This window comes from Callithrix jacchus, chromosome 13 (assembly GCF_049354715.1).
Source record: "Callithrix jacchus isolate 240 chromosome 13, calJac240_pri, whole genome shotgun sequence".
NCBI lineage: Eukaryota > Metazoa > Chordata > Mammalia > Primates > Cebidae > Callithrix > Callithrix jacchus.
Window position 1 is genome coordinate 103,626,163 of NC_133514.1, and position 21,857 is coordinate 103,648,019.

The 21,857-nt window shown below is 38.5% G+C and overlaps 1 protein-coding gene and 1 long non-coding RNA gene across 2 annotated transcripts in view; one reads left to right on the forward strand and one right to left on the reverse strand.

Annotated features, from left to right (window-relative positions):
- LOC118146914 (uncharacterized) overlaps positions 1-21,857 on the reverse strand; it is a 336,502-nt gene that overhangs the window by 29,630 nt on the left and 285,015 nt on the right. The window lies entirely within an intron of this gene.
- Positions 20,208-21,857, forward strand: part of LOC118146703 (keratin, type II cytoskeletal 8-like) — a 125,868-nt gene continuing 124,218 nt past the window's right edge. Inside the window, exon 1 of the mRNA XM_078347730.1 lies at positions 20,208-21,352. Coding sequence (XP_078203856.1) covers positions 20,255-21,352 — 1,098 coding nt within the window. The 5' untranslated portion in view covers positions 20,208-20,254. The remainder of the gene's footprint in view (positions 21,353-21,857) is intronic.

Below are 21,857 nucleotides of genomic sequence, written 5' to 3' on the forward strand. Positions count from 1 at the left end.
TTATCTTTAGCACATTATGGTGCCAAGGTTTTTATGACATTCTCCTCAGTCATTTAGCAGTTTTCTGCTGCACTCAATGAGACAAAGTTTACTTGGCTGAGGTTCAGTGCTTTGGGTGTTGTGACCTTGTTTTTCTGTTGGTAGTTCGTTAACTCTGGGTCATAATACTTGCATGTTGGTGGAGTCCAGTGTTTCTTCCAGGGTGATTTAAAAAAGTACAAATGCATGGACTTCTCAAAGACAAATCAAGTCAGAATTTTAAGAGTGTAATCATAATATCATTTTTTAAGAATCCCTAATGATTCAAAAATGCACTTAAAGTTGAATCATTGGTCTATATCCCAATAAAGTTAAATAAGAAAACCTGACCTCATTAAATTATCTGAATGGCCATCAAGAAATTAGCTAGTTTCTTGAGACAATACATTTCGTTTTATATATACATATACATATATTTGTGTGTGTCTTCACTATTTTAGTAAATGTTATGTTGTGAAAATTAAATATGATAAATTACATAGACTTAAATTTTAATGGATATTTCAATGAACAACTCCTTCCATATTATAATTTCATAGATAAATGCAAATTAAAGTAGTTGAACATAAATATAAATGAAGAATAAAATGTGAATACAATAATCTAACAAATAATAAGTAAATATTTTAAAAGACTGTACATATTTAGGTCAAGATATCATACTACACATTTACTGGATACAACATTTTGTTCTACTGCAAACTGGTAAAAGATTATTTACTTTAAGTAAGTAAAGTATCCAAATGACCAAAAGAGCTTGTTGTCTGAACAATGAATATGTTAACACCATGATTTATAAAATCTGGATATAAGTTTTAGGTAGAAAATATCAGAAACTCCATACAACTTCAAAGATCAAAGGTAGATAAATCCACGAAGATGGAAAAGAATCAGTGTAAAAAGGCTGAAATTGCCAAAAGCCAGAACACATCTACTCTTCCAAGGGATCTGAATCCCTCACCTGCAAGGGAACCAAACTGGATGGAGAATTAGTTTGATGAATTGACAGAAGCAGCCTTCAGAATGCAGGTAACAACAAACTTTGCCAAGCTAAAGGAAAATGTTCTAACCCAATGCAAGGAAACTAAGAACCTTGAAAAAGATTACACAAAATGCTAACTAGAATAACCAGTGTAGAGAAGAACATAAATGACTTGATGGAGCTGGAAAACACAGCACAGAACTTCATGAAGCATAGACAATTTTTCAATAGCCAAAACAAGTGGAAGAAAAGATATGAGAAATTGAAGATAAACTCAATGAAATAAAAGAAGAAGGCAAGATTAGAGAAAAAAGAATGAAATGAACAAAGCCTCCAAGGAATATGGGATTCTGTGAAAAGAGCAAATCTTAGTTTGATTGGTGTACCTGAAAGTAATGGGGAGAATAAAACCAAGTTGGAAAACCCTCTTCAGGATATTATCCAGGAGAACTTCCCCAACCTAGCAAGGCAGGCCAACATTCAAATACAAGAAGTACAGAGAACAGCACAAAGGTATTCCTTGAAAAGAGCAACCCCAAGGCACATAATCATCATATTCACCAGGGTTGAAATAAAGGAAAAAATGCTAACAGCAGCCAGAGGGAAAGGTCAGGTTACCCACAAAGGGACGCCCATCAGACTCACAATGGATCACTCAACAGAAACCCTACAAGCCAGAAGAGTGTGGGGGCCAATATCCAATATAGTAAAAGAAAAGAGTTTTCAACCCAGAATTTCATATCCAGCCAAACTAAACTTCAAAAGTGAGGGAGAAATAAAATCCTTATAGACGAGCAACTGCTGAGAGACTCTGTCACCACCAGGCCTGCCCTACAAGAGCTCCTGAAAGAAGCAGTAAACATGGAAAGGAACAACCAATTCCAGCCACTGCAAAACCATATCAAATTGTAAAGACCGTCTACACTATGAAGAAACTACATCAACTAATGGGCAAAACAACCAGCTAGCATCAAAATGGTAGGATCAAATTCACACATAACAATATTAACCTGAAATGTAAATGGGCTAAATGCCCAATTCAAAAGACAGACTTTTGACTGGCAAATTGGATAAAAAGTCAAGACCCATTGGTGTTCTGTATTCAAGAATCCCATCTCAATTGCAAAGAGATGCATAGGCTCAAAATAAAGGGAGGGAAGAAGATTTACCAAGCAAATGGAGAACAAAAAAATTAAAAAAAAAGCAGAGGTTGCAATCCTAGTCTCTGATAAAACAGACTTTACCTAAGCAACAATCTTGCATGTTCTTCACATGTACCCCAAAACCTAAAATGCAATTAAAAAAAAAGAAACAAAAGAAATTGGAACACTCACACTCTGTCAGTGGGGATGTAAGATGCTATAGCTACCATGGAAAAGAGTTTGTTGGTTCTTAAAAAGTTAAACAAAGAGTTATTATATGAGCCAGCAATCCCACTCCTAGATATATTGCTCAAAAATTTGAAAATAAGGACTCAGATGTTTATGCATGGATGTTCACAGCAGCATGATTCATAATAGCCAAGATGTGAAAGCAATCCAAATGTTCACTAACTGCCGAATGGATAAACAAAATATGATACAGCCAAAAAATAAATTTTCAAATAATGGAAATTTTTTGACCATAAAAGGGATTGAAATACTGCTACATCATACAAAATAGATGAACCTTGAAAACATTATGCAAAGTGAAATAAGCCAGATACAAAAGGCCACATATTGTATAATTCCATTTATCAAAACTATTCAGAATAGGTAAATCCATAGAAACAGAAAGTAGATTCATGCTTGTCAGAAGATATTGGGACAGATGAATGGGGAGTGGCTGCTCAATGCCTATGGGATTTCTTTTTGAGGTGATAAAAATGTTCTGAAATTAGATAGTAATAATCAATGGTCAGTTTGGTGAATATACCAAAAACCACTAAAATGCACACTTTAAAAGGGTGAACTTGATGATACGTGAATTGGATCTCAATGCTATTTTAAAGATAGGAAATAAAAGAAAAAGGTTTTAAAAGATGAAATAAAAAAAGTTTTAAAAGAAAACTTTTAAACCAACAAAGATCAGTAGAGACAAAGATGGGCATTACATAATGATAAAGGGATTAATGCAACAAGAAGAGCTAAGGATCCTAAACATATATGCACCCAATACAGGAGCACCCGGATTCATAAAGCAAGTTCACAAGTTTTAATGACCTACAAAGAGACTTAGACTCCCACACAATAATGCTGAGAGACTTTAACACCCCACTGTCAATAATAGATCAATAAGACAGAAAATTAACAAGGATATCCAGGACTTGAACTCAGAACTGGACCAAGCAGACCTAATAGACATCTATAGAACTCTCCACCCCCAAACTACAGAATATACAGTCTTCTCCACATCACATCGCACTTATTCTAAAATTGACCACATAATTGGAAGTGAAACACTCCTTAGCAAATACAAAAGAATGGAAATCATAACAAATAGTCTCTCAGACCATAGTGTAATCAAATTAGAACTCAGGATTAAGAAACTCACTCAAAACAGCACAACTGCTATAGAAACTAAACAACCTGATCCAGAATGACTATTGATTAAATAATGAAATGAAGGCAGAAATAAAGATATTCTTTGAAAGCAATTAGAATGAAAACACAACATACCAGAATCTCTGGGACACATTTGAAGCGTTGTCTAAAGGGTGATTTATAGCACTAAATGCCCATCAGAGAAGCAAGGAAAGATCTAAAATCAACACCCTAATGTCACAATTGAAAGAATTAGAGGAACAAGATCAAATTCAAAACCTAGCAGAAGACAAGAAATAACTAAGATCAAAACAGAACTGAAGCAGATAGAAACATGAAAAACCCTTCAAAAATCAATAAATCCGGGAGCTGGGTTTTTAAAATATCAACAAAACAGATAGACCTATAGCCAGACTAATAAAAAAGAACAGAGAGAAGAGTCAAATAGATGCAATAAAAAAAATGACAAAGGAGAAATCACCATCAATCCCACAGAAATACAAACTATCATCAGAGATTACTACAAACACCTCTATGCAAATAAAGCAGTAAATCTAGGAGAAATAGATAAATTCCTAGACACTTACACCCTCCAAAGACTAAATCAGGAAGAAGCTGAATTCCTGAACAGACCAATAACAAGGTATGAAGTTGAGGTAGCAATTAATAGCCTACCAACCAAAAAAAGTCCAGGACCAGCCAGGTTCACAGACGAATTTTACCATTGTTACAAAGAGGAGCTGGTGCTATTCCTTTTGAAACTATTCCAAACAATGCAAAAACAGAGAATGCTCCCTAATGCATTTTATGAGACCAACATTATCCTGATACCAAAACCTGGCAGATACATAGCTAAAAAAGAAAATTTTAGGCCAATATTCATGATGAACATTGATGCAAAAATCTTCAATAACATACTGGCAAACCGAATCCAACAGCACCTCAAAAAGCTTATCCATCATGATCAAGTAGGCTTCATCCAGGGGATGCAAGGTTGGTTCAACATCAGCAAATCTGTAAACATAATCCATCACATAAACAGAACCAAAGACAAAAACCACATGATTATCTCAATAGATGGCGAGAAGGCCTTCGACAAAATTCCACAGCCCACGAGGTCAAGAGATCGAGACCATCCTGGTCAACATGGTGAAACCCCGTCTCTACTAAAAATATAAAAAATTAGCTGGCCATGGTGGCACGTTCCTGTTATCCCAGCTACTCAGGAGGCTGAGGCAGGAGAATTGCCTGAACTCAGGAGGCGGAGGTTGCAGTGAGCCGAGATCATGCCATTGCACTCCAGCCTGGGTAACAAGAGCAAAACTCCATCTCAGAAAAAAAAAAAACTCTCAATAAACTAGGTATCAATGAAGTCCATTGCAAGGACTTCAAGAGCTGTTTATGAGAAACCCACAGCCAATATCATACTGAATCAGCAAAACCTGGAAGCATTCCCTGGCACAAGACAAGGATGCCCTCTCTCACCACTCCTATTCAACATAGTATTGGAAATTCTGGCTAGGGCCATTAGGCAAGAGAAATAAATAAAGGGTATTTGAATAGGAAGAGAGGATGTCAAATTGTTCCTGTTTGCAGATTGCATTATTGTGCATTTAGAAAATCCCATCGTCTCAACCCCAAATCTTTTTAAGCTGATAAGCAATTTCAGTGAAGTCTCAGGATACAAAATCAATTTGCAAAAATCACAAGCATTCCTATACATGAATAACAGACAAACAGGGAGCCAAATCGTGAGTGAACTCCTATTCACAATTGCTACAAAGAGAATAAAATACCTAGGAACATAACTAACATGGGGTGTGAAGAAGTTCTTCAAGGGGAACTATAAACCACTGCTCAAGGAAATGAGAGGATACAAACAGATGGAAAAACATTTCATGCTTATGGTTAGGAAGAATGAAAATGGCCATACTGCCCAAAGTAATTTATAGAGTCAATGCTATTCCCATCAAGCTACTAATGACTTCCTTCATAGACATGGACAAAAACACCTTAAACTTCATATGGAACCAAAAAAGAGCCTGCATAGCCAAGACAATCCTAGGCAAAGAAAACAAAGCTGGAGGCATCATGCTACCTGACTTCAAACTATATTACAAGGTTACTATAATCAAAACAGCCAAAACAGATATATAGAACATTGGAACAGTACAGAGGCCTCAGAAAGAACGCCACACATCTACAACCATGTGATCTTTGACAAACCTGACAAAAACAAGAAATGGGGAAAGAATTCCCATTTAATAAATGGTGTTGGAAAAACTGGCTAGCCACATGCAGAAAGCTGAAACTGGACCCCTTCCTTACACCTTATACAAAAATCAACACTAGATGGATTAAAGATTAAACATGAGACCCAACACCATAAAAACTCTAGAATAAAACCTGGGCAATATCACTCAGTACATAGGCATTGCAAGGACTTCAAGACTAAAACACCAAAAGCAATGGCAACAAAAGCCAAAATAGACAAATGGGATCTAATTAAGAGCTTTTGCACAGCAAAAGAAACTATCATTAGAATGAACTGACCAAGAGAATGGGAAAAAAATTTTACAATCTACCCATCTGACAAAGGGCTAATATCCAGAATCTACAGAGAACTTAATCAAATTTACAAGAAAAAAAAAACACAACCCCATCAAAAAGTGGGTGAAGGATATGAACAGACACTTCTCAAAAGAAGATATTTTTGCAGCTAACAAACATGAAAAAATTCTCATCATCACATTAGAGAAACGCAAATCAAAACCACCTTAAGATGCCCCCTTCACCAGTTAGAATGGTGATCATTAAAAAATTAGTAGACATGCTGGAGAGGATGTGGAAAAATAGGAATGCTTTTACATGGTTGGTGGGAGTATAAATTAGTTCAACCATTGTGGAAAACAGTGTGGCTATTTCTCAAGGATCTAGAACTAGAAATACCATTTGACCCAGCAATCCCATTACTGGCTATATATCCAAAGGATTATAGATCATTCTGTTATAAAGACACATGAACACATATATTTATTGCGGCACTGTTCACAATAGCAAAGACTTGGAACCAACCCAAATGCCCATCAATGATACATTAGATAAAGAAAATGTGGCATATATATACCATGGAATAGTATGCAGCCATATAAAAGGATGAGTTTATGTCTTTTGCAGGAACATGTATGAAACTGGGAACCATCAATCTCAGCAAACTGACAGAAGAATAGAAAACCAAACACCACATGTTCTCACTCATAAGTGGATGTTGAACAATGAGAAAAGATGGACACAGGTAGGGGAATATCACACACCGGGGCCTGGGTTGTGGGGGACTTGGGGAGGAATATCAGAGGGTGAGGACTTTGGGGAGGGCTAACATTAGAAGAAATACCTAATGTAGGTGGCGGGGCAATAGATACAGTAAACCACCACCATTACACATGTATACCTACATAACAAACCTGCACGATCTTTACATGTACCCCAGAATTTAAAGTAAAATGAATACATTTTTTTAAAAAAGAAAATGCCATCAACTCATGGTCAGCAGATTATGATCAACTGAAAGAAGACTTACTATCTACAACAGAATGTTCCTTTAATCAACCTAGAAATTCAAAGCAATTTTAATCTAATCATCAACAGGTGTTTTGTGTTTACTTTTTGAAACTTTACAATTTGATTTCCAACTTCTTACAAAGGATATGCCAGAAACAGTCAAGTCATTCTGAAGTATAAAGAATAACCTGTCCTACAGAATAATAGAATTTACCATAAAAGTCAGGTAATCCAGAAACTGGGATATTGGCACAAGAGTAGGTCAATAAATCTCCAGATGACTAGAACTGAAAGTCAGAATCCACACACACATAATAAAAAAGAAAAAATATGGGTAGACGAGATACACAGTTTTAGGATTAACAATTTCCTCCTCTTCCTCTTCTTGTTCTTCTTATTATTAATTCTATTATTATTTGAGACCGAGTCTCGCTCTTTTGCCAGGCTGGAGTACAGTGACTTGATCTTGGCTCACTGCAAACTCCGCCTCCCAGGTTCAAGCGATTCTCCTGCCTCAGGCTCCCGAGCAGCTGGGACTACAGGCATGTGGCACCATGCCCAGCTAAATTTTGTATTTTTAGTAGAGATGGGGTTTCACTATGTTGGCCAGGATGGTCTCCATTCTTGACCTCATGATCTGCTCACCTCAGCCTCCCAAAGTGCTGGGATTACAGGCGTGAGCCACCACGCCTGACCTCAAAGGATATTTTTAATAGCATATGTGATGTTATATTTAATAGCATGTGGGATGTTATATTAAGTAACCTTAAGTAAATATGAAAAATTAATGTTTATCTGCATAATTGGTGAATGGGTATTTGTTAAATTATTTTTTTCCATGATACTGAAATATTTCACAATACAAATTAAAAACTCATTTACTATACCAGTAGTGACAGAACTTGAATTTTAGACTCTCCTCAGCCTTCACGTATCTCTGTAAACTTTAATAAGTATCACTTTTCTCTTTTATAAAATAAAGCTGTCAGAATAGATCTGTAGTTTAGAGCCAAAGTCCATACCCTAAACCCAAAATGACAATGTTCTTGTTTGTTCCAACCTATGTAATTCAAAAAATTTCAATGGGCCTTGACTTTTAACTGTATTTATCAGTCAGCCTTTACTTGTCAAATAAATGGCTACAGTTCTTAACTCCCTTTGCTTATTCCTCCAAGAAGGAAGCACTTATCATACCATTTCCAATGTAATTCACTAACTGGTCCTTAATGGTTGGCATTTCCAAGTTTATCCTTAATTAATTATGGCAACATACCCATAACTTCACATATCCCTTTGGGAAGACAGCAAAAGTATACTTCTTTCCATTCAAAAGAATGCAGAGAGGTCCTAGCTAGACTGCAATTCTGATTTTTAACTTGTATTGAAAGGAAGGCATTGGCTGGGCGCGGTGGCTCACGCCTGTAATCCCAGCACTTTGGGAGGCCGAGGCAGGTGGATCACGAGGTCAAGAGATCGAGACCATCCTGGTCAACATGGTGAAATCCCGTCTCTACTAAAAATACAAAAATTAGCTGGGCATGGTGGTGCATGCCTGTAATCCCACCTACTCAGGAGGCTGAGGCAGGAGAATTGCCTGAACCCAGGAGGTGGAGGTTGCGATGAGCCGAGATGTACTCCAGCCTGGGTAACAAGAGCGAAACTCTGTCTCAAAAAAAAAAAAAGAAAGGAAGGAAGGCATTAGCTAGGTCTGTAAAGACATGCTCGCCCCTTCTTCATTCTCTCACCCTTCCTGAATAGTCTTTTTTATATAGAATACAGCTGAAGCAAATGAAGATACCATTTTGTTTAATCCTCTACTCAACTTCCAGAGTGTCTGCTTTACATAAGGACCAGATAGGGGTTAAAAGGGGATTTAGTGGGAAATAATACTCCTAATACAACCATGCTGTTAACCAGAGGAGTGATCTCTTGCTGCCCTTCAGGTAAGCTGTTACCTAGCATGATCAGTTAAAACTAGGAAAAGGGCAGGCTTAGACAATATCCCTGGTGTAAAGAATAAAGACAGCATGACCATTCACTCATTATATACATTCCAGTATTGCATTTTAGTAAAGATGCTGAGACTTCAGGGTAATCCCTCAAGTTATTTGTAGTGCAACCCAATTTGAAAGTCAACCCATTCTTTAATCTCCTATACAGCATTTCCATAAGCTCCTTTCATTATTGGGCCTTTCATAGCATCATCCTTATTCCCCAAGGATAACTGTACCTTGAGCTGTACCATACCCTGTAGAATTAAAGTGCTTTGCATACCACTCACTTTCCACTTCTCTCAAATTGGTACTTCAGACCCAGAATTCCCCATCAGAAATTGGGCAGTTGGGTGAGCAGATCATGGGCTCTCAAACCTTTTCAGATTCTATTGCTTTAATTGAGGGTAAAATCAGCTCTGGTTCAAATATTTTTGCATTCTAAACCTCAATCCTTATAACTTAATTTCAAATCCTCAAGGCCTTGGAGTATAAGGAGAATGGATCATGTCAGCTTCATTTAAGGGTGCTGAGTTTTGCTCTGGCAGGCACTTCAGGTATTGGGGCTACATTTGAGCTTGTCAGGCTTGGTTTTATTCTTTATTATGGTAATCAATTTTAGTTTCTAACTTAATCCTTAGGCATATGTCCTTATTTTGGAGCTTGATCCTTGGTTTTAAAACCTTTCCTTTGTGGCGTCTCAATTGAATGTCCAAGGTGTTCAACAGAACTGCTTCACCCTTCCCTGGGCTGTGAGTCACAGTCTCTGGGAGCCTCACAGCAACAGCTCACTTAAGCATCACAGGATCTCTTCCAGCACAACCACAGCTCAGCCCAGGAGACTTGCCGAGAATCCATACTCAGACTTCCCCAGCCTCCCTCTATGCAACTGTCTCTTCTGTTATATGCTAGTTTCCCAAATCCCAGCTGCTTCAAGCAAGACCCCATCCACTTGATTGGCACCTCCTGGCAACATCCCCTGAAAGTGCCCCAGGCAGAAAGGGTGATCAATGTGGTTTATACATAGATTCCTCTTAAAGAGCAGTGTTTTGCACTGCAATGCAAGAAAACCACCGGCTCACATGTTGCCCGGTTTTATAGTTTCCTGTGACAGGAAGGCAAGAAGAGTACCAGTCACTCTGTAAGGCTAGAATTGGACACCCGACTGTCTTTTTCCACGATGACTTTTTTTTAAATAGCCCAATTTCAGTATATTTTCATGAAAGTGCCAGCAGATGTCAGCAAAAGGCAAGGTAGAGATATATGAATTTTGTAGTGGATGCTAAAACTTCAATTAGCAAAGTCAGAGTTCAGTCAAACATCTCACTTCTCTAAATATGATGACTCCACCTATAATTCTGTTTTGAGGGGTGGGATTGGATAGCTGGAAGTGAAAAGAAGAATCTGATCTGCCAGATTAACAGTCGACCTGCAAATCACTCAATTGCTCTGACCTGTCTTACTGGGTCCTGTGAACTCAAACTCAGAGGACTATTTACAGAAAAAAATGGTACACAGTGGTTTATTTAGTTACACCTTGAAGGGGACAGTAACCTACTACACCAGAGTTTTGAATAAAGTGGTAGCCTGAAGGTGTACCCCCCCCAAGATTGACTAAACCCTAGATAGGCATGTCCCTGTCTCTAGCCTGACCTTCTTTTGCTTATGAGACTTAATTTATAAAATACGCAAATTCTCTCTGCTCTTTTGAGATGTAACTTTTAAAAATTTTCTTGTTGGTTTTATGTGGCAGGACTTTTTCAAGAAGCTGGGACCATTCCTTTGAAATGTCATCAAAAGGGAAGATAGCTCCTTCATCTCCCAGTTTCTGTCAGAAGGTAGAAATCTAACCTGAGTGGAGAGCAAGTTGTAAAACTACCTTCTGCCATGAAAATATGGAAACGTCTATTTTTTCCTTTGAGTAACACCAATTAGCAAACATAGATGCCCATCATCTTCCTACTCCATCTCTTGGAGAGTCTCCAACCCTTTGTTTCATCAGAGGTGAGCTCAAACTGAGTTCTGGACTCTCTCTCATGTTGCCATAGACTTGAATCGTCTTCCTTAACCTGTTTGTACATTTTTGGCTTTCGCATAACAAACTGAGATTTATTTAAAATCTTTAAGATAATCTTTGCAAAAAAAGTATGGCATTCAGCATACTTAATACTATGCAGGCATTCAATAGAGGCTCTGGGTTTTTGAATGTGAAGTACTTGTATGTGTGAAAATGTACGAATTCCTTGTTTCTGCAAAAATTTCTGTGACAGTAATAATTATTAGATCAGTGAATATACTAAAAAGTATTAAATTGTGCACTTTAAGTGGTAAATTGTACTATAACTCACACATGGGTGGGTTCCATCCACCCAGTGACTACAACCAAGAAAGATTTAAAAAGATTGTATTACTTGCAACAAGTAAGGAGGACACGGAAATAATTCCCGAAAGCAGTACCTCTCCAAACAAAGGTGAAAGCTGGGCTTTTATTCAGCTAATAGCTGAACCTTTGCATGTAGAGATGCAGTAAAGACAGTGCAGGCGCAGCCGTCACTGATTATGCTTCTACATATGTCCTGTGGATAGAAAATGGTAAATAAGCTCCAACTTGGGCAGGGTTTTGAATATGGGAATGAGGAGCGTTCTTCAAAAGTTTATCTCCTACTTGGGCATCTCTGAATCCAACTGGTTTTTGTTTTTCCGAGGCTGGGCTTCTTCTTGGGACTTTTTTTTTTTTTTTTTCAGACGGAGTTTCGCTCTTGTTACTCAGGCTGGAGTGCAATGGCGCGATCTCGGGTCACCGCACCCTCTGCCTCCTGGGTTCAGGCAATTCTCCTGCCTCAGCCTCCCGAGTAGCTGGGATTACAGGCACGCGCCACCATGCCCAGCTAATTTTTTGTATTTTTAGTAGAGATGGGGTTTCACCATGTTGACCAGGATGGTCTCGATTTCTTGACCTCGTGATCCACCCGCCTCGGCCTCCCAAAGTGCTGGGATTACAGGCGTGAGCCACCGCGCCCGGCCTTTCTTGGGACTTTTTGAAACAACAAAAAATTAACATGCAACAGTGACAAGTGGGTTATTTTTCATAGTGTGGACCTGGGTTACAATATAATATGTGAATTATGTCTCAGAGAAATCTGCCTCCCCTGTAATTCCAGCACTTTGGGAGGCAAGGCAGGCAGATCACAAGGTCGAGTCCTGGCCGACATGGTGAAACCTCGTCTCTACTAAAAATACAAAAATTAGCTGGGCGTGCGCGCGTCTGCAGTCCCAGCTACTTGGGAGGCTGAGGCAGAAGAATCACTTGAACCTGGGAGGCGGAGGTTGCAGTGAGTCAATATTACACCGCCACACTCTGGCCTGGTGATAGAGTGAGACTCCATCTCAAAAAAATTAAAATAAATAAATAAATGAAGAATGGTAGGAAGTGTAGAGTCCTGGTAAAATAAGCAACAAAAAGGAAGTAGACCCAGGTGGGGAACAATTGTTCTGGGAGATGACTAACCACAAGCAACTTGCTGACACAATATCCTGTTCCCAAATATCACATACAGCCTCAGAAACACTAGCTGATCTGCATGTAGCCCCTCTCAGCACTACCCTATGAAATGCCTCTCCGGCCCCTGCCTCGTTGTAGACAGCCCCTTCTGTACTGTGCTCCCCATTGCACTCTCACAACATATCTTGGTACTTTCTCTAATAAATCTGCCTTTCTGTACCCACAAGTGTCTTGGTAAATTCTTTTATTGCCCATAGCCTGTTTCACCCGCAACATGAAGTATCTAAGGAGTACAGTGATTGTTAGCTAAACTAAAGCCTAAAAAAGGGAAGGTAGGAATTTATTTAGTGGTAATAAGATTCATAGTTTGTGTTGTTATTTCACACATTAAAGAATTCCTTTGTCTCTTAGATGTTTCGAATGCTTTCAAAACATTGTTCAGATAATTATACAATTCATGAGACAGTGGTTTGTGAAATTTAAAAATGACTAAAATTAAATTAGTTGATTATGCATGCTAAGGGAGTCTGCCTACTAAGCATTTCTTTAAAGTACATTGTGCTTTTAACTGCAAAAAAAGTCATAACTTTAGCAGCTTCTCAATGGGATTCTTGAACTCCCCAGAACCACTGATCAACTTGAGCAAAAATATATTTTCTTATTAATAATTTCTTGATGCATATGGCTTTCAAATATATTTTTGCTAAAAGCAATGCACATTTCACTGACTCCATGCTGTGAAAGCAGTGTTATTGTACACTGTGAGTCTAGTAGTAGAAATCATTTGTTATACACAAGATTTTATAATAACCACTTTATAAAACAACATTTTTCCATGTGTAATAAAGCCAAAATATAGCTATTTTCCTACAATATATTTGTTAAAAGCAACTGGGAAAAAGCAAAAGTGTGCAGTGAGTCTATGTCATATGTGAAATTACTCTTAAATTGCTGTTACTTTGAAATCAAAGTTTTAATGGTTATATAATTTCTTCACTAAACCCTGCGTACAGCAGAAGGTATTGTATTACTATTTTATTTTGAACTGAATAGCTTCTAAAGTAATTTGATCACCTTAACCATGTAACACTTATGCTATAAACTGAATCTGGATGAGTTCATAATACTTCTATTTCTAATTGTGAGTAAAGACAGTACTCTTGTGATTTTTTATAAATACAAATATATATACACACACACACATATATATGTGTGTAGGCACATACACGCATATATACGCTGTATATAAACACATATGCATATATACCTACATATACATTTAAATATAAACATATGTATGTATCTAAATTTAGATACATCTTTCTATTACCACTTTTTGTAGACTCGTGTGTCTGTTACATAATCATGATGAATAAAACCTGGCTATACTGTTCTTAAGAAAATTTTCTATTTAAAATCTTTAAAAAATAAAAATTATTGTTTTGTTACAGAATGCGTAAGTATAAAGACTCTAGATATAAAACTGCTATTCTATAGAAAACATATACCTATCTTAAATACAAAACTATTAAGATTTTAACATTTTCCCATAAATACCTAAGCCAATCATGAAATCATACTTGATAACAATATGAATTTGAGAACAAGATATTCCTTAAATCAGTTACAATGATGAAACAATCTATAAATAAAACAAAAATATTCTCTTTTCATCAGTTCTGAATTCTATTTTTAGGGTCTTAAACTGACAAATTGACTTCGAGAACTGTGTTGACCAAGCTAGTGGACAATTACAACTTAAAGAAGACAACTGATTCTATTTGAGTGAAAATGACATTCTAGTCATTTTAGTCATTTAGTACAAATAGCAAAAGAACATTTGTGAGAATCAAAATATTAACTACATGACTAGAACACCAAAAGTAATGGCAACAAAAGCCAAAATAGACAAGTGGGATGTAATTAAACAAAAGAGCTTCTTCACAGCAAAAGAAACTCTCATTAGAGTGAACCGCCAGCCAACAGAATGGGAAAAACTTTTTGCAATTTACCCATACGACAAAGGGCTAATATCCAGAATTTACAAAGGACTTAAACAAATTTACAAGAAAAAAACAACCCCATCAAAAAGTGGGCAAAGGATATGAACAGACACTTCTCAAAAGAAGACACTTATGCAGCCAACAAACATGAAAAATAGCTCATCGTCACTGGCCGTTAGAGAAATGCAAATCAAAACCACACTGAGAGACCATCTCATGCCAGTTAGAATGGCAATAAATAAAATAAAAACAGGAGACAGCAGATGATGGAGAGGATGTGGAGAAATAGGAATGCTTTTACACTGTTGATGATAGTGTAAATTAGTTTAACCATTTTGGAAGACAGTGTGGTGATTCCTCAAGTATCTGGAACCAGAAATACTGTTTGACACAGCAATCCCATTACTTGGTATATAACCAAAAGATTATAAATCATTCTATTATAAAGACACATATGTTTACTGCAGCACTGTTTACAAGAGCAAAGACTTGGAAACAACCCAAATGTCCATCAATGACAGACTGGATAAAGAAAATGTGGCACATATACATCACAGAATACTATGCAGCCACAAAAAAGAATGAGCTCATTCAAAAGTGGGTGAAGGATATGAACAGACATTTTACAAAAGAAGACATACATGAGGCCAACAATCATATGAAAAAATGCTCAGTATCACTGGTCATTAGAGAAATGCAAATCAAAACTACATTGAGATACCATCTCATGCCAGTTAGAATGGCAATCATTAAAAAATCTGGAGACAAAAGATGCTGGAGAGGATGTGGAGAAATAGGAATGCTTTTACACTGTGGGTGGGAGGGTAAATTAGTTCAACCATTGTGGAAGACAGTGTGGTGATTCCTCAAGGACCTAGAAATAGAAATTCCATTTGACCCAGCAATCCCATTACTGGGTATATATCCAAAGGATTATAAATCATTCTACTATAAGGACACATGCAAATGAATGTTCATTGAAGCAACGTTTACAATAGCAAGGACCTGGAACCAACCCAAATGTCCATCAGTGATAGATTGGATAAAGAAAATGTGGCACACATATGCCATGAAATATGCAGCCATAAAAAATGATGAGTTAGTGTCCTTTGTAGGGACATGGATGAACCTGGAAACCATCATTCTCAGCAAAGTGACAGAAGAACAGAAAACTAAACACCACATGTTCTCACTCATAAGTGGGTGTTGAACAATGAGAATACGTGGACACAGGGAGGGGAGCATCACACACTGGGGTCTGTCAGGGGACATGGGGAGGGATGGTGTAGGGTGGAGAGTTGGGGAGAGAGACCATGGGGAGAAATGCCAGATATAGGTGATGGGGAGGAAGGCAGAAAATCACACTGCCATGTATGTGCCTATGCAACAATCTTGCATGTTCTTCACATGTACCCCAAAACCTGAAATGCAATTAAAAAAATCATATTTAAGTTCAAATAAAGACAACAGGAAAATCATTTTAAAAAAAGAATGAGTTCATGTCCTGTACAGGGACATGAATGAAGCTGGAAACCATCATTCTCAGCAAAGTGACAGAAGAACAGAAAACTAAACACCACATGTTCTCACTCATAAGTGGGTATTGAACAATGAGAACACATGGACACAGGGAGGTGAACATTACACACTGGGGCCTGTTGTGGGGTGGGGGGCTGGGGAAGGATAGCATAAGGAGAAATACTAATGTAGATGATGGGGTGATGGGTGCAGCAAACCACCACAGCACGAGTGTACCTATGTAACAAACCTGCATGTTCTGCACGTGTATACCAGAACTTAAAGTATAAAAAAAAATTAACTACAATTTGATACTGGCTATTCTTTAAATTTCTAATAGTCAATTCAATATAACCAACTTTTAAAAGCTGTGTTCATTTAATGTCTCACCTGCTATAAAACATTATAACATTTCAAAAGTGCATTTTATTGAATTAAAATATTGTATTAGAGAAAAAAATTTAAAAAACCAATGTACTGATATTATGTAAGGCAGTCGAAGTTTTAATAGCAGGTGGTAGATAACTAAATAAAAGGAGAAAATCCTGCTACTTCATATACATTGAAAATCCAGGTTTAATCAACTTCCACAATACTATTTTACCTTATGTATTAACATATGAAATATGTACATTATATGTGAAAGTAAGCCTATTATTTAGATAAACATAAAAAAGAAAAAATAAGAAATGCTATATAGGTTTAAATGCTTACAGGTTTCTATGAATAGCTTGAACATAAATGATGAAAATAATCTGCTAGGTTGTTTTGAAAATTCTGATTCATTTTTAAGTTTAAATGATAATTAGAAAATAGTTTAGCCCTCACTCACTCAATTTTGCCAAGATTAATTTCACCTCAAAATTGGGCACTGTTTGTAGCCACTCTGCCTGCTGGTATTTATTCAGAATGATGTTAAGCTGACTGCCGAATATTAGTACATGTAAAAATCATTAAAACTCACACACTCCAAAGGCAACATTAGTGTATATGGTATATGTATAACTTTCTGATCATTTGGCACATGAGCTTAAAATGTTTAATTATGTCAGTTGCAACAAAATTTAGGATTTACTTTGATCCACAAATTATCCAACTTTCCTATAATCAATGTTCTCTACTCCCATTCCACCAACTCTCTCAGAGTCTCTTTTGGTCTCTGGCACACAACTTTTGGTTCATTAGAGCCCTCACAGAGAGAGACATGCATAAACATCCTGTCATCCAACCCTCATCAAAGCCTTTCTAGAAATCCTTCCAGTTGGCATCAGGAGACTCTGGCTATCATGGGCTCTACTCTTTCCTTCTATTACTGATTTGTGTGAACAGCAGATATTTCTGTCATTCTTTCATTAGCCTCCATTCATTAGTTCATTTTTCATTTATCAGATTTGGTTTGTTTTCTTTCCCTCAGATTTATTAATTATCCGAATGTTATATATAGTTCTTGCATCTGAAACACGTTTTCTTCTCTGGCATTCTACAGGTCAATATCTACACTTTCATTATTTATCTGCACAGATACTGGACAAAGCTTTAAATGAGGTGTAATCTGCTTTCCACATTTTGCCCTGAGAAAATAGCAGCCTCTACCTTAATTACAGGTAGTTTTCTTTTTTGCAATCGTTTGTGTCTGTTAAATAGATCTGAACCTAACTTCTACAAATTCTCAAAATTTTCAACAATAATTTCTTCCATGAAGGAAGCAAATTTAGCTTTTCAGAAAGCATTTTTCTACATCTAAATTAATTAAAGGAATATCATTTGTGACAGTCCTTGAAATTCCTGTGATCAGTAGAGGAAATTTTATGCAATTCACTGGTGTAGAGCTGAACACCTGCTTTAAAAGGGAGTGGGAGTTTACCAGTGAGAACAAATGGACACAGGGAGGGAAACATCACACACCAGGGCCTGTTAGGGGTGGAAAGCAAGGAAAGGGAGAGCATTAGGACAAATACCTAATGCATGTGGGGCTTAAAACCTAGATGACTGGTTGACAGTTGCAACAAACCACCATGGCACATGTATACCTATGTGACAAACCAGCACATTCTGCACATGTATCCCAGAATTTAAAGTAAAATAAAAATATATATAAATAAATAAAAGGGGATTTCGTTTACTTCATACTAACATATGACTTTGTATATCACTTTGCTTAAATTTCTCTGGTATCTGCAGGAGAGCATATGATAGTAACCTGTAGTAATAGCATTTTGACATTGCAGCCTCTGTGGACCTGCATGCAAAAGAGACTATGACTTGCTTTTAAATCTTTTCTACATAATGGTATAAGTTTTTCAAGAATTTAACTTAAAAGGGCTCACTTTTCACAAGCTGTTAAAATGTTAAGAGATCTATTTCTTGACATGAGAGATAGATACAAGCTTGCGATATAAGCTTATATAAGAGATAGATATAAGAAACATAGTTACCATTTAAGGCAATTCACTGAACTATATGCTCATATTGTGTGTACTTTTCTATATGATTGCTTTACCCTCATTTTAAAAAAAATAAGAAAAAAATACTATTTTCAGCTATTATGTAGTAGTTTATTCCAGTCTAACAATCCTATATGTCTACCAAAAGCAATTAGAAAACCTGGGTAAAACAAAACAAAGTATATTTTTGGAAGCATTGTGGAGCTGCTAAGGCAGCCAGAAATTCAGATGTCAAGCTTCAGGAGAGAACAGAATTTCATTGAAATGAGACTAAAATTAGGAGTCCACTCTACCCTTGGACCATTTGGTGATTCTTAGAATGGATTGAATGGCTGAGTAGTCATCAGAGTTTTGAGCAAATCATACTACAGTAATATGCAAAAACTGGAGTTCGGGGATCTTAGGGCTTAAATTTTTATTGGAGGAGTCAAGCTTCCTGAGAAAGGGAGGCCTATAGAAGGGAGGTCAACACCTGGAGCTTTCCCCATCACAGAAGTTACTCTTCAGGCAAAAGGTTAAGAAGTCAAACAAATAGGGAAACAGTAGAATATGTAAATATATTTCCTAGTTCTGGCTTCCTAAAAAGAATAATAGCCTAATAGCACGAGGTATACCCAGTACTCAGAACTTGATTTTAAATACTAATCTCCAATAAAAGGAATGATGAATGCTTAGAGAAATGGATAGTTTTAGGGCTTGAAGAGGAAATATAGAAGCCGGAAATAACTTGCGATGACAGAAAATAAGGAAGACCAGAAACAAATAAAAAATGAATAAGAGAAGAAACATGTCAAAAGGGCACAGGATCCAACAATCCACTGGAAGGACTTCCCAACGACCAAAGCTGAGACAGTTTGGATAACAAAGTAAATATTGGTTGTATTAGATTATAACCTATAAAATAAGGTAAGCCCACATAGGCCCTTCTGATATAAGTGAATAATTAAATGAAAATTAAGTGAGGAAAAACGACTTCACTTACATTAGAAAAAAATGAGGAAACTATAAAGTCACCATTAAACAAACACCACGATAATAGTTGTTGCAGGTAATATCAATGGATCCTAAAATTAGTGGCGAAAGTATGCTGAGAAACAGGATATTTTATGGTCTGAAAGTATTTCTCACATGCTACTTTACTGTCAAGAACCCTGGCAGATACCACCTTAGTCATGGGATCAAGGTTAATATTGCAGCAACAGGACATATCAACAGTATAATATGCACTGGAAAGGTACATTCTCTTTGCTGTGGTACTCTTGCCAAATGTTTATAACCTCAGTCTTATGATGAGAAAGCATCAGGCAACCTCAAATTGAGAAGCACTTAATAACCAAGTAGTATTCTCCAAACACACCAAAGCCATGAAGAACAACAGAAGACTGAATGCCTGTGAAATATTGGAGGAGACCATGGAGGCACCTGCATGCAACAATCCTGGATTGAAAACAGACAGAAAATGAACATTATTAGGAAAGTGGCAAAATACAGATAAGGTGTATAGACAATTTTATATCAACACTAACTGCATAATTGTGATAACTACACTATAGTTATGTAAGATGTTAGCATTAGGGAAAGCTTGGTAATATATACAGGAGAACTCTCTCTACTACTTTTGTAAATTATCTATTAAAGTCTTCTGGAATCTCTCCCTAGTTCAGCCCGCCTGCCTCCACTCTTGCCTCCACCATGTCCATCAGGGTGACCCAGAAGTCCTACAAGGTGTCCACCTCTGGCCCCGGGGCCTTCAGCAGCCACTCCTTCACGAGTGGGCCCAGTGCCCGCTTGAGCTTCTCCCGAGTGAGCAGTAGTGGCTTCCGGGGTGGCCTGGGTGCAGGCTATTCTGGGGCCAGCAGCATAAGCATGGGCGGCATCACCGCTGTCACCATCAACCAGAGCTTGCTGAACCCCATTAAGGTGGATGTGGACCCCAACATCCAGGCCGTGCGTACCCAGGAGAAGGAGCAGATCAAGACCCTCAACAGCAAGTTTGCTTCCTTCATCGACAAGGTGCGGTTCCTGGAGCAGCAGAACAAGATGCTGGAGACCAAGTGGAGCCTCCTGCAGCAGCAGAAAATGGCTAGGAGCAACATGGACAACACGTTTGAGAACTACATCAACAACCTGAGGTGGCAGCTGGAGACTCTGGGCCAGGAGAAGCTGAAGCTGGAGGCGGAGCTTGGCAACATGCAGGGGCTGGTGGAGGACTTCAAGAACAAGTATGAGGAAGAGATCAATAAGCGTACAGAGATGAAGAATGAATTTGTCCTCATCAAGAAGGATGTGGATGAAGCTTACATGAACAAAGTAGAGCTGGAGTCTCACCTGGAAGGACTGACTGGCGAGATCACCTTCCTCAGGCAGCTGTATGAAGAGGAGATCCGGGAGCTGCAGTCCCAGATCTTCGACATGTCTGTGGTGCTGTCCATGGACAACAGCCGCTCCCTGGACATGAACGGCATCATTGCCAACGTCAAGGCGCAGTATGAGGAGATTGCCAACCGCAGCCTGGCTGAGGCGGAGAGCGTATACCAGATCAAGTATGAGGAGCTGCAGACGGTGGCTGGGAAGCACGGAGATGACCTGCGGCGCACGAAGACTGAGATCTCCGAGATGAACCGGAACATCAGCCGGCTCCAGGCTGAGATCAAGGGCCTCAAAGGCCAGAGGGCTTCCCTGGAGGCCGCCATTAGAGATGCTGAGGATCGCGGGGAGCAGGCACTCAAGGATGCTCATACCAAGCAGCAGGAGCTGGAGTCCGCCCTGCAGCAGGCCAAGCAGGACATGGCAAAGCAGCTGCGTGAGTACCAGGAGCTGATGAATGTCAAACTGACCCTGGACATCGAGATCTCCACCTACCACAAGCTACTGGAGGGCGAGGAGAGCCGGCTGGAGTCCGGGATGCAGAACATGAGTATCCACACGAAGACCACCAGCGGCTATGCAGGTGGTCTGAGCTCTGCCTATGGGGGCCTCAGCTACGGCCTGGGCTCCAGATTTGGCTTTGGCGCGGGCTCCAGCTCCTTCAGCCACAAGGCTGTGGTTGTGAAGAAGATCGAGACCCGCAACGGGAGGCTGGTGTCCGTGTCCTCTGATGTCCTGCCCAAGTGAACAGCTGCAACAGCCCCTCCCAGCCTGCCCCTCCTGAGGATGCCCCAGAGCCCAGGAGGGAGGTTGCTGTGCAGGGGAACACAGGGAACAGGAGACCCACCTGACGCTCAGCCCTAGCCCTCAGTCCACCAGCGGCGAGTTTACTGCCTGGGGACCCCCTTTGCCCATGCCTCCAGCTGCA